The sequence below is a fragment of the Opisthocomus hoazin genome, chromosome 18 (assembly GCF_030867145.1).
Source record: "Opisthocomus hoazin isolate bOpiHoa1 chromosome 18, bOpiHoa1.hap1, whole genome shotgun sequence".
Classification (NCBI taxonomy): Eukaryota; Metazoa; Chordata; class Aves; order Opisthocomiformes; family Opisthocomidae; genus Opisthocomus; species Opisthocomus hoazin.
In genome coordinates this window covers 15,835,048-15,848,581 of record NC_134431.1, presented here as the reverse complement: position 1 = coordinate 15,848,581, position 13,534 = coordinate 15,835,048, and the positions used below count along the sequence as shown (strand labels likewise).

The window sequence follows — 13,534 nt, the reverse complement described above, 5'->3', positions numbered from 1 at the left end:
TGTCTGCCAGCGTAGCTGAGCCACGAGTGTGCCCTCAGGAAACAGGGAATTGCCTTAGCACCCAGGCTGTGAGCTGTGGCTCCTCGGTTGCCTCGCTGCAGCCGGCTGGGACGTCCTGGCAGCTGGGCAGAAGCCCCCGAGAGCAGGTTCGGGTGGGAGGTCTGGGCTGAGACCTCTGCATCTGCCATCCCCTGTCACTGCTGCTCAGTCGCAACCTTCGAATACACAGAAACCAGACTCAGGAGAGCTTGTAGCTGAGCTACAGCCCTGACCCCCGGAAAGGTCCCATTTTGGCCCCTGTATCTGCACAAGGATTAAGCAGTGTTCAGGCTCTGAGGCTCTGGAGGCCTCCTAGCCCCGAAGAAGACCCCATGGCCTGGCTGCAGGGTGATCAATACACCCTATATGAGCATCTCTAAGCACTTATGAACATATGGGATATCTACACATGGCATATATACTGTGCAAGCCAGGTGAAAACATTAGCTGTGGTACCATCGGCTTGCATGTCTGTATGCAGGTTGGGTGATTGCCTTTGTTTTATTACAAAGATAGCATGTTTCCTGAAATATATTGGAAATATATTTGTCCTTCCGTGAAAGCAAGAGAGAAACAACATCAGGACCAGGAAAACTACAGTCTGCTCAGCTCCATCATCTCGTATTTATCAAACACTCCTGGCAAATTACTCTGGATAAACAACAATTGAGATTTGTCCATGTTACATTTTGCAAATCACTTTATAAATTACCTTAGGTACAAAGTACAGTTTCTGCTTTCTATCCGTACGGTGAAAACTCTGAATAATGAATGAGAGCTAACAACCAGACAACAGCTCCTAGTGCTCACGCTGCAACATGCACACAATAATTTTGAATTTGTAAACATTTCAATGAATGCTAATGATTGTCTGAATAGCTAGAGACTACAAGTAACACCAGATCACAAACAGTCGCAGAATACAAGTGGTCTGTGTGTTCATTAAACATCATGGGGAAAAAAAATGCCCCTTCTCCATCGCATCTGAGGCAGCACCACAAAATGCAGGTGCCCTCCGCTGCGGCCAGGCTGCAGCTGTGCAGCCGGGCTGCTCACCACCACGCTGGGAGTTCGCTCGGGCGTGTGGTTAAACCCACTCTTCCTCCAAGCAGCGCCGAAGTCACGCACTAAGTTCTTCAAAGCCTCCCACGGGCGCAGGGCACCCTCCAAGCTGCTCTCCCACCCGCAGCATCCTCGGCTCACCCACCCGCGGCTCCCACGAGCCCACAGTGACATCCTCCGTCGGGACGCGGCAGCGGCGGGGACCGAGTCCTCTTTCTTCGTGGAGTGGGTTGGGGACCCTTGGCTCCCCGAAGAGGGGGACAGCCTGCCTGCACCCCCCCTGCACAGCACCTGCCAGCAGAGAGCCCGGGTCCACGCGCGGAGCCGGCACGGTGTCTGGGTGCTGGGCGAGCGAAGGGACGGGACAAGGATGGTCCTTGCGGGAGGCCACCCTCCGGTGGGAGCCACCCAAGGCCACCACTGCGGGAGCGCTTGGTGGGCTCCCTGCCCGCGCTGGCTGAGGGATGCTCGCACCGCCCGGCTCGCTGGCTGCCAGTGGCTTACCGTGATTCAGAGGAGCCCCTTCAGCCTCCCGGCAGCGTCGGCAGCTGCTATCGAGACAGTGGCTGTGGTAGTGGGTTTGAGGAGGAATTCTGCGAGGCTGTAACAGTTCCTGGTGTGTAACAGTTCCTGGTGTGAAAATAGCTTTTGGGGTTATCAGAAGGCAGCAAATCCCCTGGGCATTAGCTTCATGCACATTTATGGGTTTGCACAGTTTTCTTTCTTTGCTTTTTTGATCTCTGTTCTTCGAAGCTGTACACAACTGACCAGACTTCCCCAGAAAGGCGGGCGCTTGGCCAGGGTCTCCAGCCATCATCCCTCTCTGGTTTCCAGTCCTGCTGCCCTGCAGGTCCCCAGGCCTCTCTGCAGGGGCGGTGACTGTGGTGAGCTGATCCTACCCCCGTGACACGACCCCCGTGGAGACCTTTCTACTCCTGCAGTCCGGAGCAGGCACGGCACACAGGGGTGGCAACTTCATCCTGGAGTACTGCCAAGGGAAGAAAGCACTCAGACAAAAGTTATTCTCATCAGCTCTGAAAAGCTGAACAAGTGGAAGGAGGAGGGAGAATTACTCACCCCCCTGGAGCTGGGGGCTGGGGGCAAGGACTCTCTGGTTTGCACACCAAGTAGTGTGGCCGCTCAGTAAGGAGTTGCCTGCTCCCCAGCACCTTCACCTCTTCCTCCTGCTGCTGGTGAGAGCACTCCCGGCTGAGCTCTGATTAAAAGCCAAGCCAAGGCTTGACCTCCGCTCCTCTCCATCGAGGCAGAGACCCCCAGGCAGGAACCACATGGCCTCTGCCTTGGGGGGATGCGGGGATGTTCCTGGAGGAAACGCAAGGATGTTCTGGGAGGATCTGAAGATGTTCCTGGGTTGAGGGGGAAGGAGGAACGTAGGGATGTTCCAGAGGGGTGCAGGGATGCTCTAGGGTAATGGAGGGATGCTCCTGGGTTGAGAAGGGAACGGGGTATGTAGGGTTGCTGTGAGAGATTCAGAGATGCTCTGGAGGGAGGCAGGGATGCTCTGGGGGATCGGAGTTGCTCTGAGGGGACACAGGGTTGCTCTGAGGGGATGCAGGGATGCTCTGGAGGGATGCAGGGATGCTCTGGGGGATTCGGGGTGGCTCTGAGGGGATGCAGGGTTACTCTGGGGGGGTGCAGGGATGCTCTGGGATATTTGGGGTTGCTCTGAGGGGTTGCGGGATTGCAGTGTTGCTCGAGGGGGATGCAGGGATGCTCTGAGAGGATGCAGGGTTACTCTGGGGGGATGCAGGGATGCTCTGGGGGATTCGAGGTTGCTCTGAGAGGATGCAGGGATGCTCTGGGATCTGCGGGGTTGCTCTGGGGGGACGTGGGGACACTCTGAGGGGATGCAGGGTTACTCTGGGGGGATGCAGGGATGCTCTGGCCGGAGGTAGGGATGCTTTGGGGTCTTTGGGGTTGCTCTGGGGGGACGTGGCAGTGCTCTGAGGGTATGCAAGGTTACTCTGGGGGGATGCAGGGATGCTTTGGGGTCTGCAGGGTTGCTCTGGGGGGACGTGGGGATGCTCTGAGGGCATGCAGGGTTACTCTGGGGGATTGGGGGTTGCTCAAAGGGGACTCGCGGTTACTTGAGGGGGATTCGGGGATGCTCTGAGGGGATGCAGGGATGCTGTGGCCGGAGGCAAGGGTGCTTTGGGGTCTGCGGGGTTGCTCTGGGGGGATGCACGGTTACTCGAGGGGGATGCAGGGATACTCTGGGGGACTAGGGGTTGCTCTGAACGGTTGCAGAGTTGCTTGAGGGGGATGCAGGGATGCTGTGGCCGGAGGCAGGGATGCTTTGGGGTCTTTGGGGTTACTCTGGGGTGACGCAGGGTTGCCCTGAGGGGATGCAGGGATGCTTTGGGGTCTGCGGGGTTGCTCAAGGGGAACAAAGGGATGCTCTGAGGGGATGCAGGGTTACTCTGGGGGATTGGGGGTTGCTCAAAGGGGACGCACGGTCACTCGAGGGGGATTCAGGGATGCTCTGAGGGAATGCAGGGTTGCTCTGGGGGGCTGCAGGGATACTCTGGCCAGAGGCAGGGGTGCTTTGGGGTCTGCGGGGTTGCTCTGGGGGGACGCATGGTCACTCGAGGGGGATTCGGGGATGCTCTGAGGGGATGCAGGGATGCTGTGGCCGGAGGCGGAGATGCTTTGGGGTCTGCGAGGTTGCTCTGGGGGGACGCGGGGAGGCGGAGCGTGGGTCCCACCGGCGGCGGGGCTGCGGCGCTCGGCGGGGCGGGGCGGGGGGGGCCGGGCCGGGGAGGGGCGGGAGGGCCGGCAGCCCCGCGGCTGCGGCGCGGGCGATGGAGGGCGGCGGGGCGCTGAACGGCTCCGGCGGCCCCGGGCGCTTCCCCGCCGGCGGCACGGCCGCGCTGGGCGCGCTGATGGCCCTGCTGATCGCCGTCACCGTGGCCGGCAACGCGCTGGTGATGCTGGCCTTCGTGGCGGACTCCAGCCTGCGCACCCAGAACAACTTCTTCCTCCTCAACCTGGCCATCTCGGATTTCCTTGTAGGTAAAGTGCCGCCCGCCGCGGGGCCCCGCGGCAACTTCGCGGCGGGGCGGGCAGGGGCGTCTGCGCTGCCCGCCCACCGGCTGCTCTGGGGTCCCCCCGGCTGCTTTGAGGTCCCCGTCCCGGCTGCTCTGGGGTCCTCCCGGCTGCTTTGAGGTCCCCGTCCCGGCTGCTCTGGGGTCCCCCCGGCTGCTTTGAGGTCCCCGTCCCGGCTGCTCTGGGGTCCCCCCGGCTGCTTTGAGGTCCCCGTCCCGGCTGCTCTGGGGTGCCCCCTCCGGCTACTCCGGGTGCCCCCCCGGCTGCTCTGGGGACCCCCCTCCCGGCTGCTGCGGGGTCCCCGTCCCGGCTGCTCTGGGGTGCCCCCTCCGGCTACTCCGGGTCCCCCCCCCGGCTGCTCTGGGGACCCCCCTCCCGGCTGCTGCGGGATCCACCCCGGCGGCGGCGCGCTCCTGCCCCCCGACCCCCTCCCGCAGCCCCGGGGTCCCCTCCTGATCCCTCCCACAGCTCGAAGGTCCCCTCCCGATGTGCCCCCGCGTCTCCTCCGGCCGGGCTGGCGGGGAGAGCGAGGTGCGGGGCTCTGGCGAGGCGGGGAAGGACCCCTTCCTCCACCCCCCCCCCGCCCCCCCCGCCGGGGGCAGCCACCGTGCGGGGTCCCGCAGCGCGGTGCCAGCGGACCCGTCTGGTTGCAGGTGCCTTCTGCATCCCCCTGTACGTGCCCTATGTGCTGACGGGGAGGTGGATCTTCGGGAGAAGCCTCTGCAAACTCTGGCTGGTGGTTGATTACCTGCTCTGCACCTCTTCAGTCTTCAACATCGTCCTGATTAGCTACGACAGGTTCCTCTCGGTGACAAGAGCGGTGAGTCCTGTCATGGCAGCTGAGAGCGGAATACCTCTCCTCCTGCTTTATTCTCTGGATTCTCTGGAATAATTAAAAGCTCTTTGAACCCTCCAGAAATTAGGAATCTTTCTGCCTGGTGATGGAAAGCAATAATTATCCACAAATACATAATTCGGCTGTGGTTTCCGATCAGTATTTCTGGCGTAATTAAATCAGTTGAGGTTCAGACCCCGTTGTGCAGGTGTTCCCTTCCCAGATGACAGGACAGCAGTGTACAAGTGAGACAGAGAGGTAAGCAGACCTACTACTAACTTGCAGGGGCTTGTTATCTGCAGGACAAACAAGCAGGTTGCAGCCGGAGCCCCAGCTTCTCCCCGGCTACCGAGGCAGTAGATTGCAGTACCAACTTCGGCAGGGCACAGTCCTGCGCTCCCTGGGTACGTGGCGAGATGAAAACGCTCAGCCTTTCGCAGGAGCTAACGAGCAATTCGCGGGCAGATCAGACCCACCGCCGTTTTCTTGTTCCCCGACTCCAAATAGAACACGGATTAGCCAGGGCTAGATGCCTGCCTAGCCCGGGGGCTGGAGGCATGCCTCTCCCCGGGAGCTGCAGCGAGTAACTGGGGACAACGCAGGCGAGTGGTGGGGTGCAGCAGACTGTTGGGCTCCAACCAAGTCAGTACATTTCCACTAAGCAGACACCAGGTCTGGTTTTGGAGCTGCAAGATGAGCGTTCTAAGTCTTCCCCGCAGGAGTGTGATTTATCTAGCAATTGCTCCCGTTGGCTATGGCATATGAGTTTGTTAGACTGCTGGGATATTGCCTAGCAACTTTACCAGGAACACTAACAGGTCATTTGTGAAGAGCCTCAACCAGCTGGGGTGTGTGGCCATACTTAGGAGAAGGTTTCCCCGTTGCAGGTCGCCTACAGAGCCCAGCAAGGCAACACCAAGCGAGCGGTGCTGAAGATGGTGCTGGTATGGGTGTTAGCGTTCCTGCTTTACGGACCTGCCATTATCAGCTGGGAGTATATATCAGGCCGGAGTATCATACCCACTGGGGAGTGCTACGCTGAATTTTTCTACAACTGGTATTTTCTCATGACAGCCTCCACGCTGGAGTTTTTCACCCCTTTCATCAGTGTGATGTTTTTCAACCTGAGCATTTACCTGAACATACAGAAGCGTACCAAAATACGCCTGGATATTTTCCACGAAGTGCATAACCAGTCCTTCAGTGAAGAGATGGAAATGAGCCCAGAAGCAAAGCTTTCTTTGAAATGCTATAAGTGGGAGCAGAAGGAGCCAGCTGAAACCCTCGACCTCCCTAAGAGCAAAGCTCAAGCAGCAGCTTCTGCTGCCGGCCTGGATGCCAAAGACCTGCTGTCAACAAGCTCTGAGAGCTCCAGGAAACCCAAGTGTTGCAACAAAAAGAGCTGTAAAAATCCAGCATCCACTCTGTCCTTAGAGAAACGGATGAAGATTGTGTCCCAGAGCATGACCCAGCGCTTCAGGCTCTCTAGAGACAAGAAAGTGGCCAAATCACTGGCAATCATTGTGGGCATTTTTGGCATTTGCTGGGCACCGTACACTCTGCTGATGATCATCCGCGCTGGCTGCCATGGCCACTGCATCCCTGAGTACTGGTACGAGGCTTCCTTTTGGCTGCTGTGGATCAACTCGGCTGTCAACCCTGTGCTGTACCCTCTCTGCCACTACAGCTTCAGAAGAGCTTTTATTAAACTCCTCTGCCCCAAGAAGCTAAAGATTCAGCCTCACAATCCCCTTCAGAACTGCTGGAAGTGAAGCCAGCCCTGTGTGCGGATGAGAAGAGCCTCCTTGGTTTGATACACCTGTGTTACGGGAAGGTACTGTAGCTTGCTTCCTTGCAAGGACCTGGGAGCACCAGTCTGGGGCAGGAGAGGAAGGCAGCAGTGAGACCACTGTTAATTTATTCTAGTCCACCAACAACAAAATCACACAGAATAGAAGGGTAAGGGTTTTTTTGATGTTAACCACAGGCAGTGAAATCCGTGTCCTCCACTTGCAGGTGCCACGAAAGAGCTCTGCTGCCACCTAGTCAGCCAGAGCCGCTCCAGCTTTTTGCTAAAATAAAGAAAAACAAAAACTGAAAAATAAAAACTAACAAAAATAAATATCTAACCTAAAACTACTGGACTAAGCTAAAGTTTACCTGTTTGCAGACCTGATTTTTCCTGTAAATGCGAGCGTTTTTTCCTTACACTTAAGATATTACATGTGTGATGATAAAGAAAGGCACGAACCTCAGAAGGAAAACACCTCATTTATCATTATTGCTACAGCAGCTACAGCCCTAACTAGACCCGTGTTGCGTGGGGTGCCACAGATGTCCCTTCCCCTCCCCAGGAAGCGACAGATCTCAGCCCAAGGAGCTCACAGCCAGAGCCAGAGGCGCCGAGCATCCCGAAGCACCGTGTTCGCGTTCCCCGATCCATTATTCAGAGCTGAGCCGATCTCCTTTGCGTCCAGCCACGCACCGACCTGTGCTCCCACAGCACGTGGGACGCTCCCCTCCTGCCCGGAGCAAGCCCAGTCCCTGGCCCTGCGGGACCTGGGAGCCCCGAAGGAGAGGGCTGCTGTGCCTACGTGAAAGGTGCCAGCGGGGCGTCAGCTGCGCCACAGTCTCCCTCATGATGACCCAAAGACATGTTAAAGTCTCTTCTGTGGGATCTTAAAAATACTCTTGGCAACGTGCTAGAGAACGACGAGCACAGGGAGAAGTGAAGCTCACGTTCCTTGTTTTTTTAAGTTCGTTTCAGACCTCTTAATTTTAGCAAGTTCCAGAACTCTTGCATGCTTCCTTTGAAAATACATAATTTGAATGGAGACCTGGGTTGAGCTGAGCCAGGCAACATAAGCAATAATTTCTTCAATTTTTAGTTGTTTTAAGGCAGTCAACTATTTCCACAGATAGAGCACCAGATTCAGGAGACCAGGGCTCTAGCCTCAGTCTTAACATAAAATCTTGGGCATTTTATCTCTGCTTCCCATCTCCTGCTTCATCATGCTTGCCTGTTTATTCTGTAGCCTGTTTGGGAACAGAGGTAGTATGCCCATAAAGCAAAAGACTTCCAACTGCCTGTCTCTGTCAGCACTGCTCAGTGGTATAGTAATACAAATACATAATTAGTTGCCATGGCAAACGCTCATATTTGACAGTGTTGTACAGGGAAGCTCAAGATCGTAAGTCTGAAAACTACATTTACAAATAGAAACCCAAATGCTGTAAAGTAGCACCCAAAAGCTGATGATGTTGTGATTGCCAATTACACTTCGCTGTTGTAAGCAAACTGCTTTTTGGCTGCTGCTAGGAATAAAAGAAAATGCTGTCCAACTTTATTCCAGTGATATTTGTTGACTAGATCAGTATTGTCACCTGAAGTCAGGTATTAAATGATGTCTTGTTTTGCATATGTGATATTTCATTCTTGTGACGTGTTCAGTCAGACCATTATATAGGGGTTCAAATACATCCCTTGAAGTGTACTCAGAATTGACAGTATGTACTATTGAGCCTGCTTGTACCTTTCCTTGTGTCTGCTACCTTCTGAAAACCCCAATAAAGTATTTTTATATGAAGCTTGTCAAATATTTTATGGTAAACAGGGTGTTGCAGGAAATAATAAAATCCAACTGAAAGCAAAATATCTATGGATTGATCTGAGGGGACAGTTAAAGCCTATACATTTCACAGAAAATAGCTCCCGAAACAGCTGAATTTCTCTTACCTCCGAATAACAGGTTCCTGACAGCACACTGAGGGCGTGGTGAGTGCACATCACTTAATTCTTCCCAACCCTCGTTCTTTTCCAGAGCACTTTACATGCCACTTGGATCTCAGAAGGTTACATTAACACTAAATCTTCCTGTGACTCAACGAAATCCACTGGTCTGCCTAAAAATGACAAAGTCATAATGTGAACAAGGTACCAGTTTCCAGCTGTGGTTCTCTTCATTTGTTCATAAAGAGAGGTGGAACTACTAGATCATTCAGCCTGATAAAAAGAAAAGCTACCGGTCGTGTTACACCTTAAGAAAAGGGTGGAGAAATCATTGCATTTTTTTTTTTTTTTTTCCAAATCTGGTATTAAATAGTGGTTCCCTACCTCACATTCTCATCCTCCAGAAAAAGGATTTTGGTTTATTTTTTTAAAGACCATCTTGCATGATCTTCACTGGATCAGTGGAAGGACTTTGAAATACAGTAGAGGTGAAGTAACTGTTAAAATGATACTAAGTTGGTTGAAAAAGGGAAATAGGCCCCACTTCATGTGATCTTCCACCACTGAAAGAGCCAGCTTTCTCCAGGAAGATTTTATCAGCTTCTGAAGTCATGCCCACCACACTTGCTCCAGTACCACTTCTGTTGCCCCCACATGACACAAAAGTCCGTTTCTTGTACCTGTAGAACACACATCCCTCCGATACCCCAATTTCTGGTCATCAGTCCTCGCCATGCTTGCAAATAAATGTTGATTGCGTGGCATCTACCGCCACAAAAACGAGTACAATGCTACAGGTAACTACTGAAAAATGAAATTGAATGCAATGAGATTGCAGTTATTTAGCAAAACTGAATACAATTACAGCATAACATACCTTGCTGGGATCCTTCCCTTCTCCCATTTTGAGGGGGCTTGTTTTTTCACAGAAATACCCCCAAACATAACTGAAAGCCCAGGAATGGTGTTAGCACAGGCACTGCTACCATTAAGAGAGAGGAAGCTTAGCAGAAACGATAGAAGTTCATCTGAACAAGCTCTCACAGCTTTCGGTGATTAACAGCTGGATCCCTGACAAACCAGACCTGAGAACACCTTCCACAATGCGGTTTTACTTCTGACTAAAATGAATGAATAACGAATTTATCGGTCTTTCCTATACGAGGCATTTGCCTGAGCTGGTAACTGGGCTTTCTAGTAGAATAAAATAGGGAGATGACAGAGGGGTGGTGGTTTTGTTTTTCTTATTTCCTCCACGTTCCAATATACATGAAGAACGTTTAAACATTATTATGCAAGAAGACCAGAGCTAAGCAACAGGGAGCACATACTGAGTTATTTTAGCAGGCTTTTTCCCCCCCCTTTCTATAAATTTCCCCTTCTTAGAGCTTGAATTCTTTGAATCAAATCAAAAACACATTAACACTCCGAGCTCCAGAACTGCTTTTCCTGCACATGATGAGCTGAGCAAGCAGCCATTTAAAAAGGGAGCTGCAATTGTTTAAATTCTGAACATGACTTTTTTCCAGATAGTCTGAGCCCCCAACCTCAAATTCTTAGCTTATGATTAAGTATTTGTGTACTGAAGGCAAACAGCAGGTTTTCCCCTACATCCCTTGGAAATAACTTTCTTCAGAAGTGATGAGACCAGCTTTAAATTTCAAGGTGACTTTGCAAGCACATGGGCTAGGAATTCCTTTCTTTCACACGTTCTCACAAAGAGCTAAAGCTGTAAGCAAAATACCCAGTTTTAAGAGACTCCTAAAATTCATAATACTCACAGGGAGCTGATGGAGATTGGTTTTGCTTTCAGCAATCCGTAAGACCACTGAAGTGCACATGCCATCTGTACAAGCATCATGCTCTCTTGGAGTCCCACTAGTGACATCAATATATTTCTGCATAATTTAAAACCCTAATGGTACTTTTCTCTGAGCTGTCAGAATGAGGAAAGTGCTTTTGGTCCTAAAAACCTTTTCCAAAGAGTAAAGAAACTGACAGATTTCACCATGAGCTTTTTGCACAGTATTTTTGTGGTCTCTGACATCCACGTGGGCAGAATTACATAAACTTAGCTGAAAGTAATTTTATTCATTGGTGGACTTTGCAGGGAAGATACTCATATTCCCTCCTGAAATATGAGCTCTTGCCTTGCCAAGTAATAAAGAAAAATAACTACTTATGCCTGGATGTGAGGTCACACCTGAGCCTGGGTTTCATCCTAAAAATGTTATGAGCTGGTTTGAAGTTTCACAGTATCTGATGACCAAATATGCTTAAAAGACTATTTGAATTCTGCTGATTTTTAGCGTTCAGAATATAAACATCTATATGCATTTGGAAGAGGCAGGGACTAGGGAGCTTCTAGCATAATCAGATATGAACTCTGAATGCATTACCATTAGACAAGGTAGGGCTTCTTGTCAACTAGCCTAGCAAAACACCTATATATGTACATTTTGCTACCGTACCTGCTAACAAAAATGCCCCATTCCTATTGTCTAGAATAGAACTCAGCAGGCAGGACCTGTTTTCAAAAACCACGAAAGAAGACTTGCTGTACTTATGAATACCTATCAAATATTTGTGGAAGCACAGAGGCTTCCACACAGTAGAGAAATCCAGCTATTTCCAGAGAGAAGTATCCAATCTCTGCACGGGGTGTTAGTAAACAACATCCATCCAGCTGTAAATCGTACCTAGGAGATGTTAAAGAAACAGGCTAAGTGACTTCCCATGAGACCTGTGCAGAGGTAATGCCAGTTCCCTCCTCGTAACACAAACCCATGCTCCATTAACTTGAGGATGCGAAGGCCACCATAACGACGTCTGTGGTCCTTTCCTAGAGCAGCATCTGCATATCAATAAACTATCAAAGAATATTTTTCAGCACAGCTACTTTCTTTTTGGCTCTGTAATGCTTCCTCCCTAATCACCAATAATGAGAGATCTCTTTGCTCCCACCGCCTCTCTTCAGCGCCCTTCCTCAATTACCATTCCTTATTTGTTCTCCCCAACCTGTAGTTACATAAATTGCTCCATTGTTCCAGAGGCATCACTGAAGCTTCATTAGCTCAAGTAGGAGGCTAGAGAAGAAGAGAGAACACAAGACGGAGCTTTTGTTGAAAAACACCTGTCTGGGATAATTAATGAGATTCGCCGAGAGGGATGGGCTTTGAAATCGGAAAGATGTGATTATATTTTGATTTGACAGAATGCTAATGGTTTTCCTTCCCTGTTTGTAAATGAATGTTCATCTCCATAGCAGAACTAGGAAGGAAAGACAATACGTTAGTATCCTTGCTAGAAATAAGTTCAACAACATGGTTTCGATGAGGGAGGATTAATTTTTCGGAACCCCAGCACCCATGCAGTGATACCAGCACAACTTTGCAATATAGACCCAGCCTCGAAAGAGACCTCTTCCACTTTACAGAAGTCATTCTGCAAATAGACGGAACACAATGAAGAGTATTCTCTTTACTTCTGATGCGGAAATTGCAGGCAAGAACAAAAACACTTCGCTAGCCGCCCTGGGTGAGTGCCACAGGAGGGAAAAGCGCTCTCCATTTCTAACACCACAAAGCTAGCCTTTCATGCAAGATTTCACAGATGTCCTTACGGATAGTGGGGAACTCACAGCACTCCCATCTTCTCTGAACCTTGATGTAAATCTCCTTCCCTCCTTATCATCGCACAACATCCTTTTCTGCCAATATAGTTGTATTTGCAGGATTAAGGAATTATGGGGTTCAGAAAAGCAACTAGGAACTCCACAGGGTGAAAGGTATTATTCACAACCTGGTGCCATCGTTATATTGAGATATAAAACTATCATTGGCATTCACTCAACAAACCCAACTGCTACCTAGGAGAGGAAGACTTGTACGCACCTCCAAGGAAAGAAAACCCAGGTCTGTCCCTAAACCTCTTGTTGTGAGCTCAGGAATGTCGACAACTCATTAAATCAGCACCATTTTTATTGCTATAGTCCAGAATGCATGAGCATTACTAGGCATTTACAGGCTCCACATTTTTACTCCATAATTTACAAGCTGCTCACACAGTCTGGGTAGAAAAGGGAACTAATATTTAATCCAATTACCAAACATTATAGGTAGAGATATGCATGCACATTTGTGGGGGAAGAACAAGACTATTATTTTTCCATTTGTGAAACCCTACAACCTGAAACATTTTTTTTAAATGACTCAAACACACCAGGCAGGACTTTTTGTTGTGTTGTAAAGGCTTTTCTTATACATCAAATACTTGTCAATAATTGCTAGGACCCCCTGTCGTAACATATAATGATTATGTATTAGACATGGCAAGGAAAGGGTATGAAGGTAGGTACCTGTGGTGCATGTGTACAAATGTCACAAGTATCCCTCCTGTGCATGTAAATGCACAATTCATAACAAAAAATATAGCTTTTATAGGCAGACTGTGCCCACAACTTAGGCAACTGTTCTTTTAAGCACAAAAGTGCATCTGTGATATGACGCTGACTTGTGATTTTTAGCACAATATTCTAGGATTTAGCAGCACAATTAACACTGAAGGAAAACCAATTGCAAAGTAGTTAATAATCTCATTCAAGATATCTCTGAGCGTTCACAAACAACAAGCTTTCTGCTAGAAGGGCAATGACAGTTCTGGCAAATTTTTTAGCCGTTAAGTAACAGCTCACACACAGCTTTAGTCATTAGAAGCTGTTTATTGAACAATAAACAATAATGGGCGCTGCATATATAATTCCTTGAACATGAGGTTGTACACACACCCTGCAGTGTTCATGA

The 13,534-nt window shown here is 50.4% G+C and overlaps 1 protein-coding gene across 1 annotated transcript; it reads left to right on the top strand.

Moving 5' to 3' along the window:
- Positions 1–3,902: 3,902 nt before the first annotated feature.
- On the top strand, positions 3,903–8,589 carry HRH3 (histamine receptor H3). The gene is made up of 3 exons (XM_075438573.1): positions 3,903–4,134; positions 4,821–4,987; positions 5,890–8,589. Exons 1-3 carry the CDS (start codon positions 3,924–3,926, stop codon positions 6,772–6,774), a joined length of 1,263 nt encoding a protein of 420 aa, XP_075294688.1. The 5' UTR covers positions 3,903–3,923; the 3' UTR covers positions 6,775–8,589.
- Positions 8,590–13,534: the final 4,945 nt, after the last annotated feature.

Bases quoted from the DNA above. Each gene is read 5' to 3' on its own strand.
- HRH3 (XM_075438573.1), top strand. From the start codon at position 3,924: ATGGAGGGCGGCGGGGCGCTGAACGGCTCCGGCGGCCCCGGGCGCTTC. The intron at 4,135-4,820 runs GTAAAGTGCCGC...GTCTGGTTGCAG, and splicing joins CATCTCGGATTTCCTTGTAG to GTGCCTTCTGCATCCCCCTG. The intron at 4,988-5,889 runs GTGAGTCCTGTC...TCCCCGTTGCAG, and splicing joins TCCTCTCGGTGACAAGAGCG to GTCGCCTACAGAGCCCAGCA.